Below are 20,000 nucleotides of genomic sequence, written 5' to 3'. Positions count from 1 at the left end.
TCCATCGGATTCTTACTGGGGGAGGCGAACACTTGCTGTGAGGGGGGGGGAGGGGGGCAGTTAGGGCAGCGGAACACTCCTGACCAGTGATGTCACCGTTACCAAGGTAACCAAAAGGGCAGGAGCACATCTGTTAAGCCACAGATCCTGAGCGATCTCCATGTACAGACACTCACACATACAGACCAAGATTGTGCCACACAAGAGCAGCGGACATAATTATTATTAAAAATATATATTTCTAAGTGTTTTTACAATACATACTTTTGTGAGGAATGTGAACTTGCTCGCCACCACAGTCGTGTGTTGCAGCACAGACGTTTCATAGCCTGGAAAGGCCACGTGTTAAATAATGGATTCCACATCAGCTCCAGTAAAATGAGATCTGCTGACTGGTGGATTCCACATCAGCCAACGGACATGTGACCTTTGGAACGAGGGATTCCTAATTAGCTCATGGACGTGTGAAGAGTTCCTGTGTGGTTCCTGTGTGATAGCCGTGTGAAGAGTTCCTGTGTGGTTCCTGTGTGATAGCCCTGTGAACAGTTCCTGTGTGGTTCCTGTGTGATAGCTGTGTAAAGAGTTCCTGTGTGGTTCCTGTGTGATAGCCCTGTGAACAGTTCCTGTGTGGTTCCTGTGTGATAGCTGTGTAAAGAGTTCCTGTGTGGTTCCTGTGTGATAGCCGTGTGAACAGTTCCTGTGTGGTTCCTGTGTGATAGCCGTGTGAACAGTTCCTGTGTGGTTCCTGTGTGATAGCCGTGTGAAGAGTTCCTGTGTGGTTCCTGTGTGATAGCCGTGTGAAGAGTTCCTGTGTGGTTCCTGTGTGATAGCCGTGTGAAGAGTTCCTGTGTGGTTCCTGTGTGATAGCCGTGTGAAGAGTTCCTGTGTGGTTCCTGTGTGATAGCCGTGTGAACAGTTCCTGTGTGGTTCCTGTGTGATAGCTGGATGAAGAGTTCCTGTGTGATAGCCGTGTGAACAGTTCCTGTGTGGTTCCTGTGTGATAGCTGGATGAAGAGTTCCTGTGTGGTTCCTGTGTGATAGCTGGATGAAGAGTTCCTGTGTGGTTCCTGTGTGATAGCTGTGTGAAGAGTTCCTGTGTGATAGCCGTGTGCATGGGGAGGGTCCAGCCCTTCGTAGGGCCTGAGGAAAGGCACACACGCGTCCAGCAGAACGGCGTTTTTCCTGTTTCCTGTTTCCTGTTTCCTGTTTCCTGTTCTGACACGACGTGTCGCTGATGAAGGAAGGTGTGCGACAGGGAAACGGCAGTAAAATGAAGTTAAACTACAGCCTGGTATCACCTCTGGTCCTTCTCTCTCTCACCTGAGACTTCTTCTTATGAATGTGGATGTCCCCCGCATCTGAGCGTGTGCAGACTGCACACGTGACCACATAGTCCAGCTAGAGAGGGAGGGAGAGAGAGAGAGAGAGAGAGAGGGCGAGAGGGAGAGAGGGAGGGAGAGAGGGAGAGAGGGAGGGAGAGAGGGAGAGAGGGAGGGAGGGAGGGAGAGAGGGAGGGAGAGAGGGAGAGGGAGAATTGAGATCTAAAACAAAGGATGCCGATTGTTTTTTTTATTGTTGTGAAGGGGAAGATGAGCACAAAGAAGTTTCTCTCCCATTCTAAAACAAGCTTTATTGGCACAATACAGAATTGACAAACACTGATCATGACCTCATGTTCTTCTCTCGCACACGCATGCGCACACACTCACACACTCACACACTCACACACTCACACACTCACACACTCACACACTCACACACTCACAGTCTCACTCACACACACACACACACACACACGCACACACGCACACACAGACACACAGACACACACACTGACACAGACACACTCACATACTCACACACTCACACACTCACACACTCACACACTCACCTTCTGTAGAATGAGGTTGAGGTACACGCTCTCTCTCACACACACACACACACACACACACCTTCTGTAGAATGAGGTTGAGGTACACGCTCACACACACACACACACACACACATACACACACACCTTCTGTAGAATGAGGTTAAGGTACACGCTCTGTAGAATGAGGTTGAGGTACACGCTCTCTCACACACACACCTTCTGTAGAATGAGGTTGAGGTACACGCTCTCCTCCCAGTCGATGTCGGGGTCCCCCAGGCCCGGAAGCTTCTTAGAGTCCCTCCTGTAGACCTCCACCTCCACCTGAGACCGGCCCACAATGCAACACAGCCAGGCACACATTTTATTTTGCAGTTATACACACTTTCATCCGAAGTGACGCACAAAAAAGGACGCTGCACACTCACACACGCTCGCTCGCACGCACGCACGCACGCACGCACGCACGCACGCACGCACGCACGCACGCACGCACGCACTCACACACTCACACACTCACACACTCACACACTCACACACTCACACACTCACACACTCACTCGCTCGCACACACACACGCACGCACACACGCACACACGCACACACACAGAGTTCTGTTTGCTCATGGTTAAGCAGAGCTGCAGGAGGGGAGGGGCGGGGCACAGTGGCTCTTTGTCACAGAGATCCACCGGCCCCTCCCAGCACTGCAGGGGTGAGGTCATCACACCCCCCAAAGCCTGACACCAGGAGGACCTGCAGATCAGCCCTACACCACAAACAGCTCAGCCATGGAGTTATGCCCGTGATGACTGATGGGGTATCAGAAGCAGCCTGTGGTAACAGAACTGGGGTAACAGAACATCAGAAACTATTTTAGGAAGCCGTGAAAGAGCAGAGGTTATCAGGGGTCAGGGAGACGGATGTTTCCTCATTTCTGCTGGAGACCCAGAGAAGAAGACTGATGCAGTTTCACACAGAGCTGCCTAGTAACTGGTAAACAAACACCCTGCTGAAATTAATCTGATAGGCTGTCCCACAGGGAGGTCTCTGATTGGACAGAGTAATCAGACACAGGGAATAAACCCTCCAATACCCTTTCGGCTCATTTCTCTGGGGCAGAATGAGAACCGCAGTGATCAGATTAGCACAGGCTGGATCCTGTCCTTCTCCAGGGCTGCTATCCACTAACACACTGGCGATGAGTCAGGACTGCAAAACCAACATCATGCAGGTGTAATTTTAGACTGGAGACACTGAAGATAGTGTGATCCATGCCTACTGCCATTTCTCACGTGTGTTTTAATCGCATCCTGCGAGCGAAGGTGTGTCTTTCTTTACACCTGGAGTCACATGACCTGCACTGCACTACAGTGGCTGAGGCAGATGGAATCTGGTAGCCTTGGCAACACTATAAATGACAGATGAGCCCCTCCCCCTCACAGCCATGCGCCTCCCCCTCACAGCCCAGCTCCTCCCCCTCACAGCCACGCTCCTCCCCCTCACAGCCACGCTCCTCCCCCTCACAGCCACGCTCCTCCCCCTCACAGCCACGCTCCTCCCCCTCACAGCCACGCTCCTCCCCCTCACAGCCCAGCTCCTCCCCCTCACAGCCCAGCTCCTCCCCCTCACAGCCCAGCTCCTCCCCCTCACAGCCACGCTCCTCCCCCTCCTGGGAGCACACTTCCTGTGGGGGTGTGAGAAAGGGGCAGGCTCACCTTCTTGCCCTCGGTGTTGTCGGGGCTGACGTATGACAGCTTCCTGCGCACGTAGAACAGCATGTCGTCCTGCCGCGGGGCCCACTTCTCCATGAAGTACGTGGAGAACATCCAGGTCCAGAACACGATCCGGTCGTCCTTAAAGCACCCTGCAGCACGAGACTCAGCATCAGACACACCCTGCCGCCAGCAGACTTAGCATCAGACACACCCTGCAGCCAGCAGACTTAGCATCAGACACACCCTGCAGCCAGCAGACTTAGCATCAGACACACCCTGCAGCCAGCAGACTTAGCATCAGACACACCCTGCAGCCAGCAGACTTAGCATCAGACACACCCTGCAGCCAGCAGACTTAGCATCAGACACACCCTGCAGCCAGCAGACTTAGCATCAGACACACCCTGCAGCCAGCAGACTTAGCATCACACACACCCTGCAGCCAGCAGACTTAGCATCAGACACACCCTGCAGCCAGCAGACTTAGCATCAGACATCACACACACCCTGCAGCATTACAAACATTACAAACACCTCAGGTCCTCACAGTGATATTATCTATCTGTGCACTGGGACAGATTTACATCTCATTCCGACATCACCAGCTGAACTGGGACAACTTGTGGTGTGAGAGGGTGAGCTGCTGGGCTGTCATTACGCCTGTGCTCTGCCTCATGTCCTCCATCATTACGCCTGTGCTCTGCCTCATGTTGTCCTCCATCATTACGCCTGTGCTCTGCCTCATGTCCTCCATCATTACGCCTGTGCTCTGCCTCATGTCCTCCATCATTACGCCTGTGCTCTGCCTCATGTTGTCCTCCATCATTACGCCTGTGCTCTGCCTCATGTCCTCCATCATTACCCCTGTGCTCTGCCTCATGTCCTCCATCATTACGCCTGTGCTCTGCCTCATGTCCTCCATCATTACGCCTGTGCTCTGCCTCATGTTGTCCTCCATCATTACGCCTGTGCTCTGCCTCATGTCCTCCATCATTACGCCTGCGCTCTGCCTCATGTCCTCCATCATTACGCCTGTGCTCTGCCTCATGTTGTCCTCCATCATTACGCCTGTGCTCTGCCTCATGTTGTCCATCATTACGCCTGTGCTCTGCCTCATGTTGTCCTCCATCATTACGCCTGTGCTCTGCCTCATGTCCTCCATCATTACGCCTGCGCTCTGCCTCATGTCCTCCGTGTGGGGCTTTGGGAGTGAGTGAGCGCTGTGTTTATGACGGAGAACAGAGGCAGGAGATGCAGAGCGCTGGGGTCCTGTTTCCTCTCACAGCCTCACTCTGGGCTACCTGGTTGCTAGGCGATACTGTTGCCATGCACCAGGGGCCTGTACACGGACAGCGGTGGGGCTCCTCTCTCTATCTGCCTTTTTATCCCTCTCCCTCTATCTGCCTTTTTATCCCTCTCTCCCTCTATCTGCCTTTTTATCCCTTTCTCTCTCCACTTCTCTCTCTCTATCTCTATCTCTCCACCTCTCTCTCGATCCATCTTTTATTCACTTTGCTGCTTTCAGTTAAAATGTTCAGCTGCAGAGTTTAAAAACACTGTGCGTGGGTCTTCATGTGGAACGGAGCCGGCGAAAACTGCTCAAGACCTTTAAGAGTTCAGTGGCCTTAGGCAACTACACACTCTCCACAGCGCACCATTCATTTAATCTGAACCCACCACAACCCAGCCCCCCTTACACACTGCACTGGGTGCGTGGGTGCGTGCGTGCGTGCGTGCGTGCGAATGTGAGCCATGTCAGCACCAGAACAGACAGTTTGTGAAGAATCTCTCTCAGTAAGCCCAGTGCACAGTAAACCACACTGTGAGAGAAAGTTCAGTCCAGTAGAATGCCTAGGGCAGTTTCCAAGGCAACGGGTGAGTGATGTTTGATTGTGAGTGGCTGATTGGATCCTGGTTTAATGGGGTCTGAGGATCAGTCAGCGCTGCTACTGCTCACTGAACCACAATGACAAAGCATTTCACACCCACACACGTACACACACACTCACACTGCACGTACACACACTCGCACTCACTCACTCACACACACCCACGCACGTACACACACACTCACACTGCACGTACACACACTCACACTGCACATACACACACTCGCACTCACTCACACACACCTGCACGCACATACACACACACACACACACACTCACACTCTCGCATTCACTCACTCACTCACACCCACCCACGTATGTACACACACACTCACACTCACGTACACACACCCACGCACCTGCATGCACGCACACGTACACACACTCACATGCACTTGTGCACTGACACACGTACACACGTACACACACACACACACACACACACACACACACACACACACACACACACACACACACACACACACACACACACACACACACACACACACACACACACACACACACACCCAGCCAATCGCCATTGGTGTGTGAGTGTGTGTATGAATGGGTGAATGAGAAGCATCAATTGTACAGCGCTTTGGATAAAGGTGCTATATAAAATGCCAACCATTTACACACTCACATCCTTAACAATCACACACACACACACACATATCCTTTAACAATGGCACTGGCCAATAAACAGCCATTACACTCACCGGCCAATAAACAGCCATTACACTCACCGGCCAATAAACAGCCATTACACTCACCGGCCAAAAAACAGCTATTACACTACACCGGCCAATAAACAGCCGTTATACTCACCGGCCAATAAACAGCCATTACACTCACCGGCCAATAAACAGCCATTACACTCACCGACCAATAAACAGCCATTACACTCACCGGCCAATAAACAGCCATTACACTCACCGGCCAAGGCCAGGAATGCTGCTGATAATCAATACAGGAGCCGACTACAGAGGCATTATTTCCACATCAGATGACCCCGCTGTCCGAAACAGATATCTCAGCTCCAGAAGCTTGGCAAAGGAACCCTTTTAGCCCTTTAAACATTAATTGAAATGTATTGTTCAGGAATCCAAGCCTTCAAAATGTCTGCACTGACACCCAAAAAGCGCAGCAAGCCTCATTAACCTCAATCGTCTGCAAAGACCCGTAAATTTAAAATAGATCTGAGAAGAAGAGTGCTCTGCGGAACAGGAGAGTTCAGATGAATGGCGCAGGCGTCTGGAGCGGGTCAGTCCTGCAGACGCGCTGCTGTCATGGCAACGCTCTGGTGACAGCACTCACACTACGAGACTGAGGCATCTGATCAGCGCTGGGCATCGAGTCGCTACCCTCACAGGGCTGGTTATGAGCATCAGGAGTGTAGCTACACGCTCACTCCAGCAGGGCTGGTTATGAGCATCAGGAGTGTAGCTACATGCTCACTCCAGCAGGGCTGGTTATGAGCATCAGGAGTGTAGCTACACGCTCCCTCCAGCAGGGCTGGTTATGAGCATCAGGAGTGTAGCTACACGCTCACTCCAGCAGGGCTGGTTATGAGCATCAGGAGTGTAGCTACATGCTCACTCCAGCAGGGCTGGTTATGAGCATCAGGAGTGTAGCTACACGCTCCCTCCAGCAGGGCTGGTTATGAGCATCAGGAGTGTAGCTACACGCTCACTCCAGCAGGGCTGGTTATGAGCATCAGGAGTGTAGCTACATGCTCACTCCAGCAGGGCTGGTTATGAGCATCAGGAGTGTAGCTACACGCTCCCTCCAGCAGGGCTGGTTATGAGCATCAGGAGTGTAGCTACATGCTCACTCCAGCAGGGCTGGTTATGAGCATCAGGAGTGTAGCTACATGCTCACTCCAGCAGGGCTGGTTATTAGCATCAGGAGTGTAGCTACATGCTCACTCCAGCAGGGCTGGTTATGAGCATCATGAGTGTAGCTACACGCTACCCTCACAGGGCTGGTTATGAGCATCAGGAGTGTAGCTACATGCTCACTCCAGCAGGGCTGGTTATTAGCATCAGGAGTGTAGCTACACGCTCACTCCAGCAGGGCTGGTTATGAGCATCATGAGTGTAGCTACACGCTCACTCCAGCAGGGCTGGTTATTAGCATCAGGAGTGTAGCTACACTCTCACTCCAGCAGGGCTGGTTATGAGCATCAGGAGTGTAGCTACACTCTCACTCCAGCAGGGCTGGTTATTAGCATCAGGAGTGTAGCCTCTATTCTTCTCATAATGTTTATGTTCGTGCCGATTTCAGCTTCACTCTTACTTTTAATAATGCAGAAATAAGATCTCCAAAACACTGAGCCTATTAATAATTTCCAAGTGTGGATCACAGAGTTCCAATTTTAGCATCTTATAAATATTAATATGCTAATTAGCAGAAATCCCATCAATATTCTGAGTCTCATCTTTCATCACTACGGACGTGCGCGTTTTACAGGGGAGTGACTGACGACCAAAACACGCTCCAGTCCAACCTCCTCATGAATAATGAGGCAAATAATGAGGCGCAGAACGGAGGATGTTTCTGGAAGCTGCCGAGAGGACTGCAGTGCCAGGCCACAGAGAGAGGCTCACAGACACAGAGAGAGGCTCACAGACAGAGGGAGAGGCTCACAGACACAGAGAGAGGCTCACAGACAGAGGGAGAGGCTCACAGACACAGAGAGAGGCTCACAGACACAGAGAGAGGCTCACAGACAGAGGGAGAGGCTCACAGACACAGAGAGAGGCTCATAGACACAGAGAGAGGCTCACAGACAGAGAGAGAGGCTCACAGACACAGAGAGAGGCTCACAGATAGAGAGAGGCTCACAGACGCAGAGAGAGGCTCACAGACACAGAGAGGCTCACAGACACAGAGAGGCTCACAGACACAGAGAGAGGCTCACAGACACAGACACAGAGAGAGGCTCACAGACACAGAGAGAGGCTCACAGACACAGAGAGAGGCTCACAGACACAGAGAGAGAGGCTCACAGACACAGAGAGAGAGGCTCACAGACACAGAGAGAGGCTCACAGACACAGAGAGAGGCTCACAGACGCAGAGAGAGGCTCACAGACACAGAGAGAGGCTCACAGACGCAAAGAGAGGCTCACAGACACAGAGAGAGGCTCACAGATGCAGAGAGAGGCTCAAAGCTGGCTGTGTGTCTACCAAGCGAGGGAGAGTCCTACAGCGCTGAGAGATCCGAGCCTGGAATTGAACTGGCAGCCCCTTCAGTCAACAAATACAAATGAGCAGTCTTAATTAGGAGAAAAATTACAAACAAGGACAAAAAAAAGGCAGAAACCGACACATTAACTGAGACAGAACAGCTGAAGGGATCGCAATCCTGAACCAAACAACCAAAAGAAAATGTGAAGGACACGGAGGAGAGCATACGTGCAGAGCGGTCTCTCACCATGGGGGCTCATACGTTTACGACTCATTCTCACTGGTGCTTAATGCAGCTCGCCTGGTGAGCCAGCCACCCAGGGGTGGTGACAACCTGCCTATGAGACTGATCCTGTCTTACACAGGGCGAGTTCTGTCACAATGAGGCACAATTAGCCACATTTCTGCTTGGAGAAGCTCAGGGTGCATTAACATAACCCTAATGCCAAAGACACAGAGAGACACCCTGAGACACCCTGAGACACCCTGAGACCTCTATTGTTCCTGAGATACCACGGCATGTGGAGAATACACTCCTCAGAGTGTGGGATCTTCACACGTAGCGTTACTGACCATGTGACCCGCGAGGAGTCACGCGTACTGAAACACAAACATAAAGCACAGCTGCCCGTCAGCCAATGAGTGCCGCACGTCCATCCCGGCCAGGGCACTGATCAGAATCAGCAGACATATATCACACCCAGATAGCTCCACACCACCCACCAACTCACAGAACACCACGAAGCATAAATAATAAAGAGGAAATAAACACCCTAATGTTCTTACTGCATTGTTGCCTTTTATGATATCGCTCAGTGATATGTCGCCATTCACAGCGTTTGTGCAGAATCACTGGAACCCCACTGCACTGTGGGTGCGGCATGGCCTGAGTTTACACCTTTCACTGCACTGTGTTTACACCTTACACTGTGCTGTGTTTACACCTTTCACTGCACTGTGTTTACACCTTTCACTGCACTGTGTTTACACCTTACACTGCACTGTGTTTACGCCTTACACTGTACTGCGTTTACACCTTACACTGCACTGCATTTACACCTTACACTGTACTGCGTTTACACTTCTCACTGTACTGTGTTTACACCTTACACTGTGCTGTGTTTACACCTTACACTGTGCTGTGTTTACACCTTTCACTGTGCTGTGTTTACACCTTACACTGCACTGTGTTTACACCTTACACTGCACTGTGTTTACACCTTTCACTGTGCTGTGTTTACACCTTACACTGCACTGTGTTTACACCTTACACTGCGCTGTGTTTACACCTTACACTGTGCTGTGTTTACACCTTTCACTGTGCTGTGTTTACACCTTACACTGCGCTGTGTTTACACCTTTCACTGCGCTGTGTTTACACCTTACACTGCGCTGTGTTTACACCTTACACTGCGCTGTGTTTACACCTTACACTGCACTGTGTTTACACCTTACACTGTGCTGTGTTTACACCTTACACTGTGCTGTGTTTACACCTTTCACTGTGCTGTGTTTACACCTCACACTGTACTGCGTTTACACCTCTCACTGTACTGCGTTTGCACCTCTCACTGCGCTGTGTTTACACCTCTCACTGCGCTGTGTTTACACCTCTCACTGCGCTGTGTTTACACCTCTCACTGTACTGCGTTTACACTTCTCACTGTTCTGTGTTTACAACTTTCACTGTACTGCGTTTACACCTTACACTGCGCTGTGTTTACACCTTACACTGTGCTATGTTTACACCTTACACTGTACTGCGTTTACACCTCTCACTGTACTGCGTTTGCACTTATCACTGTACTTTTGGTTTCTTGTGAGGTCTATGTTCATTCAGATGATTTATTGCTGGCTGAAAGTGTTGTAAACTAGGAGGTCCCTGCAGTCAATCATGTCGTGCTTGGTGTAAAATAAGCCCGGCTCCATTGTTTAAATATTCAACCCTGGACAATATTTCAACAATAACTAGAAACACTTCACATTAGGGTGGAATTATTCATGTTTAATAAAGTATTGATAACGGAACTGTACTTCCTTTAAAAATGAATTCATTTATTTTCCAAGATGAATGAATATTGTTATGATATTTAAAAGGAGGCCAGAGTTTCCAAGTAAAAAATGGATACAGTATATTATTAATTGCCATATGCAGTTATTATTTATTTAGGTAAATGTGTGTAAATAAATACTTTTAATTTAAATAATTATTATTATTTTTTTTTTTAAATAAATTTATTTCAGATTTTTTCCCCTTTTTCTCCCAATTTGGTGGCCAATTGTACCCCGTCTGATTCAATTAGAGCTAGTGATACACCGCCCACACCCCGTCCCTCATGCCTTCTTCAAGCCGTCTCGTCTCATGCTCATGACCGTGATTCCGAGGCACCCGAGGTGCTTTATTGTGCGGCGATCAGCTGACCCTGCCAAGTCCCTCCCTCTGGAGCAGCGAGCCAATTATGCTGCTCCACGTGAGCCAGCCAAACTTGGCTTTTGGCAGGACCGGGAATTGAACCCCGGTCCCCGGTGTGCAACTGCAGCAAACTGCAACCGCAAGTCTGCTGCATCTTAGCCTGTTCCACCACCACGGCCCCAAAAATAAAAACTTTTAAAATAAATTTAAAAAATCTGCAGATTTCATTTCTCCACACACATCAGCTATAAAACAGAAGCAGTGGGGGACCTCCCAGGCTGGCTGTGTCACTCAGACCTACACTTTACAGGCAATATCAACTCACACTCATCTCATCATTAAAAGAGCAGACCTTCACTTTACAGGCAATATAAACTCACACTCTCACACTGAGACAGCAGACTGAGGGTTCAGGTCTCACCGTGAGCACATGACATCACAGATCCCATGACAACAGAACAACAGCAATCAGGAGTATGTCACTGTGACATCACCGATCCCATGACAACAGAACAACCAGCAATCAGGAGTGTCACTGTGACATCACAGATCCCATGACAACATAACAACAGCAATCAGGAGTATGTCACTGTGACATCACCGATCCCATGACAACAGAACAACCAGCAATCAGGAGTGTCACTGTGACATCACAGATCCCATGACAACAGAACAACAGCAATCAGGAGTATGTCACTGTGACTTCACAGATCCCATGACGCTCCACCAACGATCACATGGCCCATGTCAGCTCTACTGAGAGACCCACGCACTCATGAGTCTGGAGAAGGAAGTCTGAGAGCAGCGTGTGACTGGACCTTCAGCAGGATGGATGATCCTCAATCTGTGGCCCTGTTCCTCTTTCACACACATTCTGCCCATGGGAGAGAGTGCCCTCTTCTCCTTTAAACACAGAAGAACAATCCAGCACCGTGTCTGTGGCTGCAGTCAGCCCAGTGAATCAGAGATCACTTCCTCCTGCCTCTCCACCAGCGAAGTAGCTGCAGATCTTACAGCTCTCTGAGCTCAGAGCCGGGGAATCGAGTCTGCTTTTTACGCCATGCACAGGAGAAGAAGTGAAGAAGCTCTCCCGCTCTCTCACACACTCGCTCTCTCACACACTTGCCAGAGGAAAAGCTTTGGATCGACTGCAGATTCCAACTCGCAGGAGTGTGAGATTATGAGCTGTCGATTTTACACATCAGAAAAATGGGATCAGCAGAGTGACCCAGGAGAGATGCTCCCTGAGAGACGTGGAAGCAAAGAGCAGCCGGGGGGCTATGGGGGGGGGGGGGGTCAGACAGAGCGGGGGTCAGACAGAGCGGGGGACAGACAGAGCGGGGTCAGACAGAGCGGGGGACAGACAGAGCGGGGGACAGACAGAGCGGGGGACAGACAGAGCGGGGGACAGACAGAGCGGGGTCAGACAGAGCGGGGGACAGACAGAGCGGGGGACAGACAGAGCGGGGGACAGACAGAGCGGGGGACAGACAGAGCGGGGGACAGACAGAGCGGGGGCAGAGCAGACACCAGGCCTGTTCAGAACGTCTCTGTTTTTAGGATGAGGTCGAGGCATATGTAAGTGGGGCACATTGAGTGTTTTCTGTTGGATAGCTCCATAAACCTTTAATCTTTAAAGATGCATCAGTCTGATGGCCTAGTTCCCTCAGCCGGGTTTTTGGCATCCGGACACGAAAACCTCCGGCAATCACGACACAAGAGCAGCACTGAGCCCAATCCCAGAGTGCCCCTGGCCCGCAGGGACCCACAGGGACCCACAGGGGCAGGCTGACCAGAGTGCACGTACACCAGAGTGCACCTACACCAGGCCCAGAGTGCACGTACACCAGAGTGCACCTACACCAGGCCCAGAGTGCACGTACACCAGAGTGCACGTACACCAGAGTGCACTTACACCAGAATGCACGTACACCAGAGTGCACTTACACCAGGCCCAGAGTGCACGTACACCAGAGTGCACTTACACCAGAATGCACGTACACCAGAGTGCACTTACACCAGAATGCACGTACACCAGAGTGCACTTACACCAGAATGCACGTACACCAGAGTGCACTTACACCAGGCCCAAAGAGCGCACGTACACCAAGCCCAGGCAGCAGCACTGCCCCAACAGGACCCTGCCCGAACAGGACCTTGCCGCATGGTCCTCTCAAACGGAACTCACGGACAAGCCATGTCAATACTACCGACAGAGCGACTATAACTAGTGAGGACCAAACCAAAACATCTCAAACAACTACAGGCATTATTGTCTCCATAGCGGAGTGGGCCAATGGGTGAGGTTCAGACTGGTGACCGCAGATGCTTAATTAAACAAACAAAAAATGTATTTGAATGTCGATAAATATTATACCTCGCTGCGCATACTACTGTAAGCATAAAAGTGTGCCTATCGGTTTTGTGTGACAAATACCAAACAAATGATCATTCTATAATACATTTTACTTAATGTTATAAAAGTAGCAAATGCAATAGTTTCAGCGCTCAGGTTACGGTTTAACACACAGCCAGATCCCTTTCAGAACTGTTCCCATTCAGTTTGTGATCGAATTCATATTTATGCATGCGCCGAAGGATCAGAACGGAGTGTGCATCCTTATTAAATGTGATTCAAATGCTAATTCACTTTTTTATGCAGCTGAAGACACCTGTTTCAATATGGGGTGTAAACAGAACGTGAAGATGCTACCCGAACAGTTTGTTCCATTGCCAGGAGCCATTGTGTCCACGTCTGAAGACTTTAAGTGACATAATTTGCTCACATTTTAGCTACTAGCCCTATTTCATGAGTATTTTTTTATGTTGTTTATTTACATACAACCAGAGGAGCGTATCTTGCTCCATCAGTCTCCCACCTCGATACCCCCCTACACATCTTCCAGCTAGCTAATGGCAAGACAAAGAAACTAACGTTAGCTGCGTTTACATCGCTGCGCTAATACGAAGACAAAGCTTGCAGGCCAACAACCTATGCAGAGGCGAAACTTTTCAGAATTAATATCAAAAGTTGTGGTTTATCCTCCACCCAAGTTGTATTTTGACATTTGCTGACATTTTCGTTACATTTGCTACATTGCCCTGCGTCGGCCTCAAATCAGTGAGACATGTGTTCGGACGTGTGTTAGGGGGAAATGAAGCTAGCGCTAGCTAAGGAGGCAGGGCTGATACGATGCCCTCCCTCGTTAACCTTTAGCGTGCAGCGAACGGCGTTTGTTGGAAAATATGATTTAGTGTGAGGGATAGCAGCTAGCTGAAACTTAGCCAAACAGCGCGTTACACATGGAAATTACTCACAGCATTCAAGCTAACTTACAGTAACGTCCCTGTGATTACCGTAAATTAGCATCATTCGCGTCGCTGTCTTGTTAGCTAGCTAGTTATTTCAGTTTGTTTAAATTACAGTCTACCATTTACGACACTGTGACAATGTACATGTTAACTAGCTGTTTAACAGATCGAAGTTAGTGACGATGATTTATCCTCGTTTCCTCTGTACACCAAGGACTGCTTTGTCATTTTTAAGAACATTACCTAGCTTAAAGAAAGGGCATTTACATTAGCGTACATGCTCTCTGCGATAACAGTTGGGTGCTGAATATTTACTAACACTGCCTACGCTAAGAAGCTAACTTAGCTAACCTGAGTGTAGTCTTGGTGAAGCCCAACAAGGATACTGCTTATTTATTAACATCATAATGTATTTTTTATGTCCAGCAAGCCTGCAAGCTATTGTCCGCACACAGAACTCACTCACCGAGCCCGCTGATTTCTTGTCTGACATTGAGGCGGTTTCGCTCATCTGCGATAGCCTTCAGCATCTGCGGCAGAGACTGGTCGAGGTCCCCGTTCTCCTCCTCTTCTGTCCCGGCAGTCTTACAGTAACTCTGAAAGGATGCCATCTCCGAACTGAGCTCATGACAGTTCGGAAAAAAGGGAAAATCACACGGTCCGGGGGAGAAAGCGGTGTGATTGGAAGGGACGGGATAACCCCCCCTGAGCTACGGGTAGCTATCCCTCATTTAAGAAAATACATTATTATTAATAATCTTTGTTTAAAACCCTCACGTCGGTGTTCTCCGCCTTGGTATCACTTTGTGGACGGGGAGTGACAGGCTAATTTCAAAGGCAGAGTAACGCGAAGAAACCACTTCCGTCTGCGGTCTGAGATCAGCTGGAATTGCGGAGGAAACACCCCTCGCGCTTCCTGTAAGGCAGAATAACATTAAGCACTTAAAGGAGCAGGGCTCGAGGTTACGTTTTTCCTTCTTTTACAAACAATACCTCCGAGATTTATAAACGCGATGCAATAATATAACGGGAAAGGTACACAAAGCATTTCATTCTCAATATTGACAGTGTTTGTTGCCCCATGTGCGCACATATTTTCCCGTGGAACAGTCTGTTCCAGTTTACGCTCTGGGAGGGCTGAACACGTTCTCTATGTTATGAGGTCACTGCTCTCAAATTCCCCTTTCTCATAAAACTAAAACAGTACACTTCGTTTCAAAGAGCGAGAGGCAGTGCCAACGCATATAGTGATTATTGATGCGTTATTGGAATAGTTCTCATGTCGGTGAAAATAACATTAGTGATGTTGCGACTCAGTTTAATCAGACACTTGATCCTAGCTTGATAGGCAGTCCTGTTTCACAAGCCAAAAAGTAGTAGTATTGTTTTATACGCCATTGGTTATTTGTGTGCGCCTTTTAAATGGTCTTACACAAAGTTGTATAAACAAGACACATTTTTAATAAACCGTATTCCCGTTGACAGTGATCTCAGGGTAATATAATGTATTCCCTTGAATATAAATAATCATGCATTGTATGCTGAATTCCCTGTAGGCCATCTCGTCGTTATAATGGCACTGCATTCCCTGATTAATCAATCAATTCTTGCGTTGGCTTGCATTGTGTGATGTCATTCAGATAGTCAGGCCTGTTGACAAGCCAGATAAGTAAGAGTTTTCTTTCAACACATTATGAAATGAAATCAGCGTCACTGTGCAACAACACAGGATCCACCAGGGCTGTACGAGATTTGCACTGGACCTGTTGTGAAAAATGATCATAACACTGTTCCCACGATGGCCCTTTTGATTCAGAATCATCGGCCAGAGTTAAAAGATTAGATTCTCTGAGACAGAGCAATAATTCACACGTCTCCACACAGCCCAGCGGGAGGCCAGTGGCACAACCTCCATTTCATCACCACACAAAATTCTTCTGCAGTCCGATTGGCCGATAAGTCTGATCTTCTGTGTCCTCTGCCAATCCCATCAGTCATTGTCCAAAACACAACGGTGACGTCACTGACTGGCTTTTTCACAAGTCCTCTGAAATACTGAACTCAGTCACGGTCTGATTCCTTCACATCCTCTCATTTATTTCAGGGAAAAGGACTGGAAATTATTACAAATACTGGTAGTATTTATTTCAACTTTAGTTATTTCAACTTATGCAGAAATAGTTAAACAATAACTAGATGAGCAAGATGTATTTTTATTTGTTGCATCTATTTATTGAAACCTTTTACAGGTTACAATAGTGCCACCAAGTGGACAAAACACACCACAAACTAGCAATGACACAACCAATAATTAGGCAAAGTTTAATTGCATAATTTTAATGTTGTTAATGTTGTTTAAGAGAAAATTCCATTTGATTTATGCAGACTTATGCTTCACTGTAGTCACGGCAAAGTTATGCAGCTAACGCATTTAGGTCTGTAGGTCTGTGTATTTAATGTCATACATGTGTAGGTCTGTGTATTTAATGTCATACATGTGTAGGTCTGTGTATTTAATGTCATACATGTGTAGGTCTGTGTATTTAATGTCATACATGTGTAGGTCTGTGTATTTAATGTCATACATCTGTAGGTCTGTGTATTTAATGTCATACATCTGTAGGTCTGTGTATTTAATGTCATACATCTGTAGGTCTGCGTATTTAATGTCATACATCTGTAGGTCTGTGTATTTAATGTCATACATCTGTAGGTCTGTGTATTTAATGTCATACATCTGTAGGTCTGTGTATATCAAAGTAATCCATCAGGTATTACAGGAGAAAAATGTTATTTCCAATTTTCAATATTAATTTGGTCACACATTTTGGGGGATACTCTTAATCTATACTGTCCATAATTATTATTTATGGTTCATTTGGGTGATTATTTTTCAGAGGACCGTCAGACCAACAGACATACATAAACCATGGGAAACTCTTTTTGAATATTTGAGTTTTTGGCGTTTAGCGCACGCTAAAGCGTGCCGTTTTCAGTGTCCACAGTGACAGCTTGGGTTAAGCTGGGTTCCTGTCTGCACAGGAAGGATAAGCCACACCTCCATTCACACTCAGCCGTGCTGCGTGTGGTCTGGATGAAGGAGCAGGCTGTTTCTGAGCTGAACTCTCGGGTGACGGCGTTGAATAAATGTTCGGGTGACGGCGTTAGATGAACCCTCGCCTGATGTCAGAGGACCGGTTCCCCAGGGGCCCCGGGGGCCTCCGTCCGAAAGGGCCCCTGTTGCTGGGGTTACGCTCCTGGAGTGAGCCAATGGGGTCGAAGCGGGGGCGGGGCAGGCCGCCGGGCAGGAGGCCGGGCCTCTGGTCGTACTCCCCCCCGATGATGCCGGGGGGGTAGGGCAGGGGGTGGGGGTTGAAGGGGAAGGGGTGGTAGGGGGACGTGGGGAAAGGGGGAGTGGGGGCAAACAGGCGGGTGCGGCGGAATCGGGACGCCTCCCTCCTCTGCCTGTACTTCCTCCTGTAGAGCTGTGAGGAGGAGGAGGAGGGACAGGTGTGAAGAAGATTTATGTTAACCAATCACAAAAGGTCAGAACAGTGAATGATACTCACCGCTTTCCAGTCTGTGTTTGCTGGTCTGTTAATCTGATCTGGAAGAAGAAAATGAATCATTACAGATTGTAAAATTGCACGATGACAGATTGGTGAAACGGGTCACACGGGGAGAGGAGGCGAGTGGAAGGTTCCGGAAGGTCGGCCCGCGGCAGGCGGGACCCGTGTGATGTTTCTGGAGACGGTCGCTGTCAGAGGCGTGCGCAACACGGACGTGCCATTCTCAGGGCTCTGAACGGAGAACAGCAGGGAGGGGACATGGGCTCACACAGGGGCCAGGGGGCAGGGGCCAGGCTCACACAGGGGCAGGCTCACACAGGGGCCAGGCTCACACAGGGGCCAGTCTCACACAGGGGCCAGACTCACACAGGGGGCCAGACTCACACAGGGGCCAGGGGCCAGGCTCACACGGGGGCAGGCTCACACGGGGGCCAGGCTCACACAGGGGCCAGGGGCCAGTCTCACACGGGGGCAGGCTCACACGGGGGCCAGTCTCACACGGGGGCCAGACTCACACAGGGGCCAGGCTCACACAGGGGCCAGGGGCCAGGCTCACACAGGGGCCAGACTCACACAGGGGGCAGGCTCACACGGGGGCCAGGCTCACACAGGGGCCAGGCTCACACAGGGGCAGGCTCACACAGGGGCAGGCTCACACGGGGGCCAGGGGCCAGGCTCACACAGGGGCCAGACTCACACAGGGGCCAGGGGCCAGGCTCACACAGGGGCCAGACTCACACGGGGGCCAGGGCCAGGCTCACACAGGGGCCAGGGGCCAGGCTCACACAGGGGCCAGGGGCCAGGCTCACACGGGGGCCAGTCTCACACGGGGGCCAGGCTCACACAGGGGCAGGCTCACACGGGGGCCAGGGGCCAGGCTCACACAGGGGCCAGACTCACACAGGGGCCAGGGGCCAGGCTCACACAGGGGCCAGACTCACACGGGGGCCAGGGCCAGGCTCACACAGGGGCCAGGCTCACACAGGGGCCAGACTCACACGGGGGCCAGACTCACACAGGGGCAGACTCACACAGGGGCCAGGCTCACACGGGGGCCAGGCTCACACGGGGGCCAGACTCACACAGGGGCAGACTCACACAGGGGCCAGACTCACACGGGGGCCAGGCTCACACAGGGGCCAGTCTCACACAGGGGCCAGGCTCACACAGGGGCCAGTCTCACACAGGGGCCAGGCTCACACAGGGGCCAGACTCACACAGGGGCCAGGCTCACACAGGGGCCAGGCTCACACAGGGGCCAGGCTCACACAGGGGCCAGGCTCACACAGGGGCCAGTCTCACACAGGGGCCAGGCTCACACGGGGGCAGGCTCACACAGGGGCCAGACTCACACAGGGGCCAGACTCACACGGGGGCCAGTCTCACACGGGGGCAGGCTCACACAGGGGCCAGGCTCACACAGGGCCAGGCTCACACAGGGGCAGGCTCACACAGGGGCCAGGCTCACACAGGGGCCAGACTCACACAGGGGCCAGACTCACACGGGGGCAGGCTCACACGGGGGCAGGCTCACACAGGGGCCAGGCTCACACGGGGGCCAGGCTCACACGGGGGCAGACTCACACAGGGGCAGGCTCACACGGGGGCAGGCTCACCGCGGAAGTCGCGGTGGTACAGGTGTCTCCACAGTGAGGGGTCGGCGGCCGCACAGCGGAGGTCCCGGCAGGAGGCCGAGAGGGACGCCACGGCCCCCAGGTCCAGCAGCCTCAGCACCCGCAGGAGCAGCTCCGGGGGCAGGGCCGTCAGCCCAAACGCCGGCGGCAGCCCCATCGCTGCACCACCAGGGGGAGACAGAGCGCAGTCAGGCCGGCATCAAATACGCAACCCTGTTCAAACACTGTTCTGTGCTCGATTGATCTAGCCTGGAACTTTTTGAGAGTATTTCATAGGTTCCAATACACCAGACAGGCTCAGTAAAGCGTAGAAAAGTAGATGTACAGCACACAGACTGCAGGATAACACATTGCACACCGTCTGTGCACTGTTGGGACGTTGGAGAGCAGCCGGTACCTTGTCTGGC

At 50.7% G+C, this 20,000-nt stretch overlaps 2 protein-coding genes across 3 annotated transcripts in view; both read right to left on the bottom strand.

Moving 5' to 3' along the window:
* The window catches only part of kiaa0930, a 24,365-nt gene extending 9,070 nt beyond the window's left edge, over window positions 1–15,295 (bottom strand). The window contains exons 1-5 of one of the 2 annotated variants that reach the window (XM_061229134.1): window positions 14,857–15,295; window positions 3,586–3,734; window positions 2,090–2,194; window positions 1,321–1,398; window positions 1–35 (exon numbers count right to left, since the gene is read on the bottom strand). The exon at window positions 1–35 is cut by the window's left edge and continues 67 nt beyond it. In XM_061229134.1, the coding sequence (XP_061085118.1) occupies window positions 1–35; window positions 1,321–1,398; window positions 2,090–2,194; window positions 3,586–3,734; window positions 14,857–15,001 (512 nt within the window). In that variant the 5' untranslated portion in view covers window positions 15,002–15,295. The remainder of the gene's footprint in view (window positions 36–1,320; window positions 1,399–2,089; window positions 2,195–3,585; window positions 3,735–14,856) is intronic. The other variant, XM_061229133.1, reaches the window with a different exon arrangement.
* A 1,171-nt stretch (window positions 15,296–16,466) lies between these two features.
* fbxo7 (F-box protein 7) overlaps window positions 16,467–20,000 on the bottom strand; it is an 8,453-nt gene continuing 4,919 nt past the window's right edge. The window contains exons 7-10 of the mRNA XM_061229527.1: window positions 19,991–20,000; window positions 19,576–19,752; window positions 17,960–17,997; window positions 16,467–17,875 (exon numbers count right to left, since the gene is read on the bottom strand). The exon at window positions 19,991–20,000 is cut by the window's right edge and continues 86 nt beyond it. Of these exons, the coding sequence (XP_061085511.1) occupies window positions 17,555–17,875; window positions 17,960–17,997; window positions 19,576–19,752; window positions 19,991–20,000 (546 nt within the window). The 3' untranslated portion in view covers window positions 16,467–17,554. The remainder of the gene's footprint in view (window positions 17,876–17,959; window positions 17,998–19,575; window positions 19,753–19,990) is intronic.

The sequence above is a fragment of the Conger conger genome, chromosome 19, assembly GCF_963514075.1.
Source record: "Conger conger chromosome 19, fConCon1.1, whole genome shotgun sequence".
Lineage (NCBI taxonomy): Eukaryota > Metazoa > Chordata > Actinopteri > Anguilliformes > Congridae > Conger > Conger conger.
This window is presented reverse-complemented; position numbering and strand designations above follow the sequence as displayed.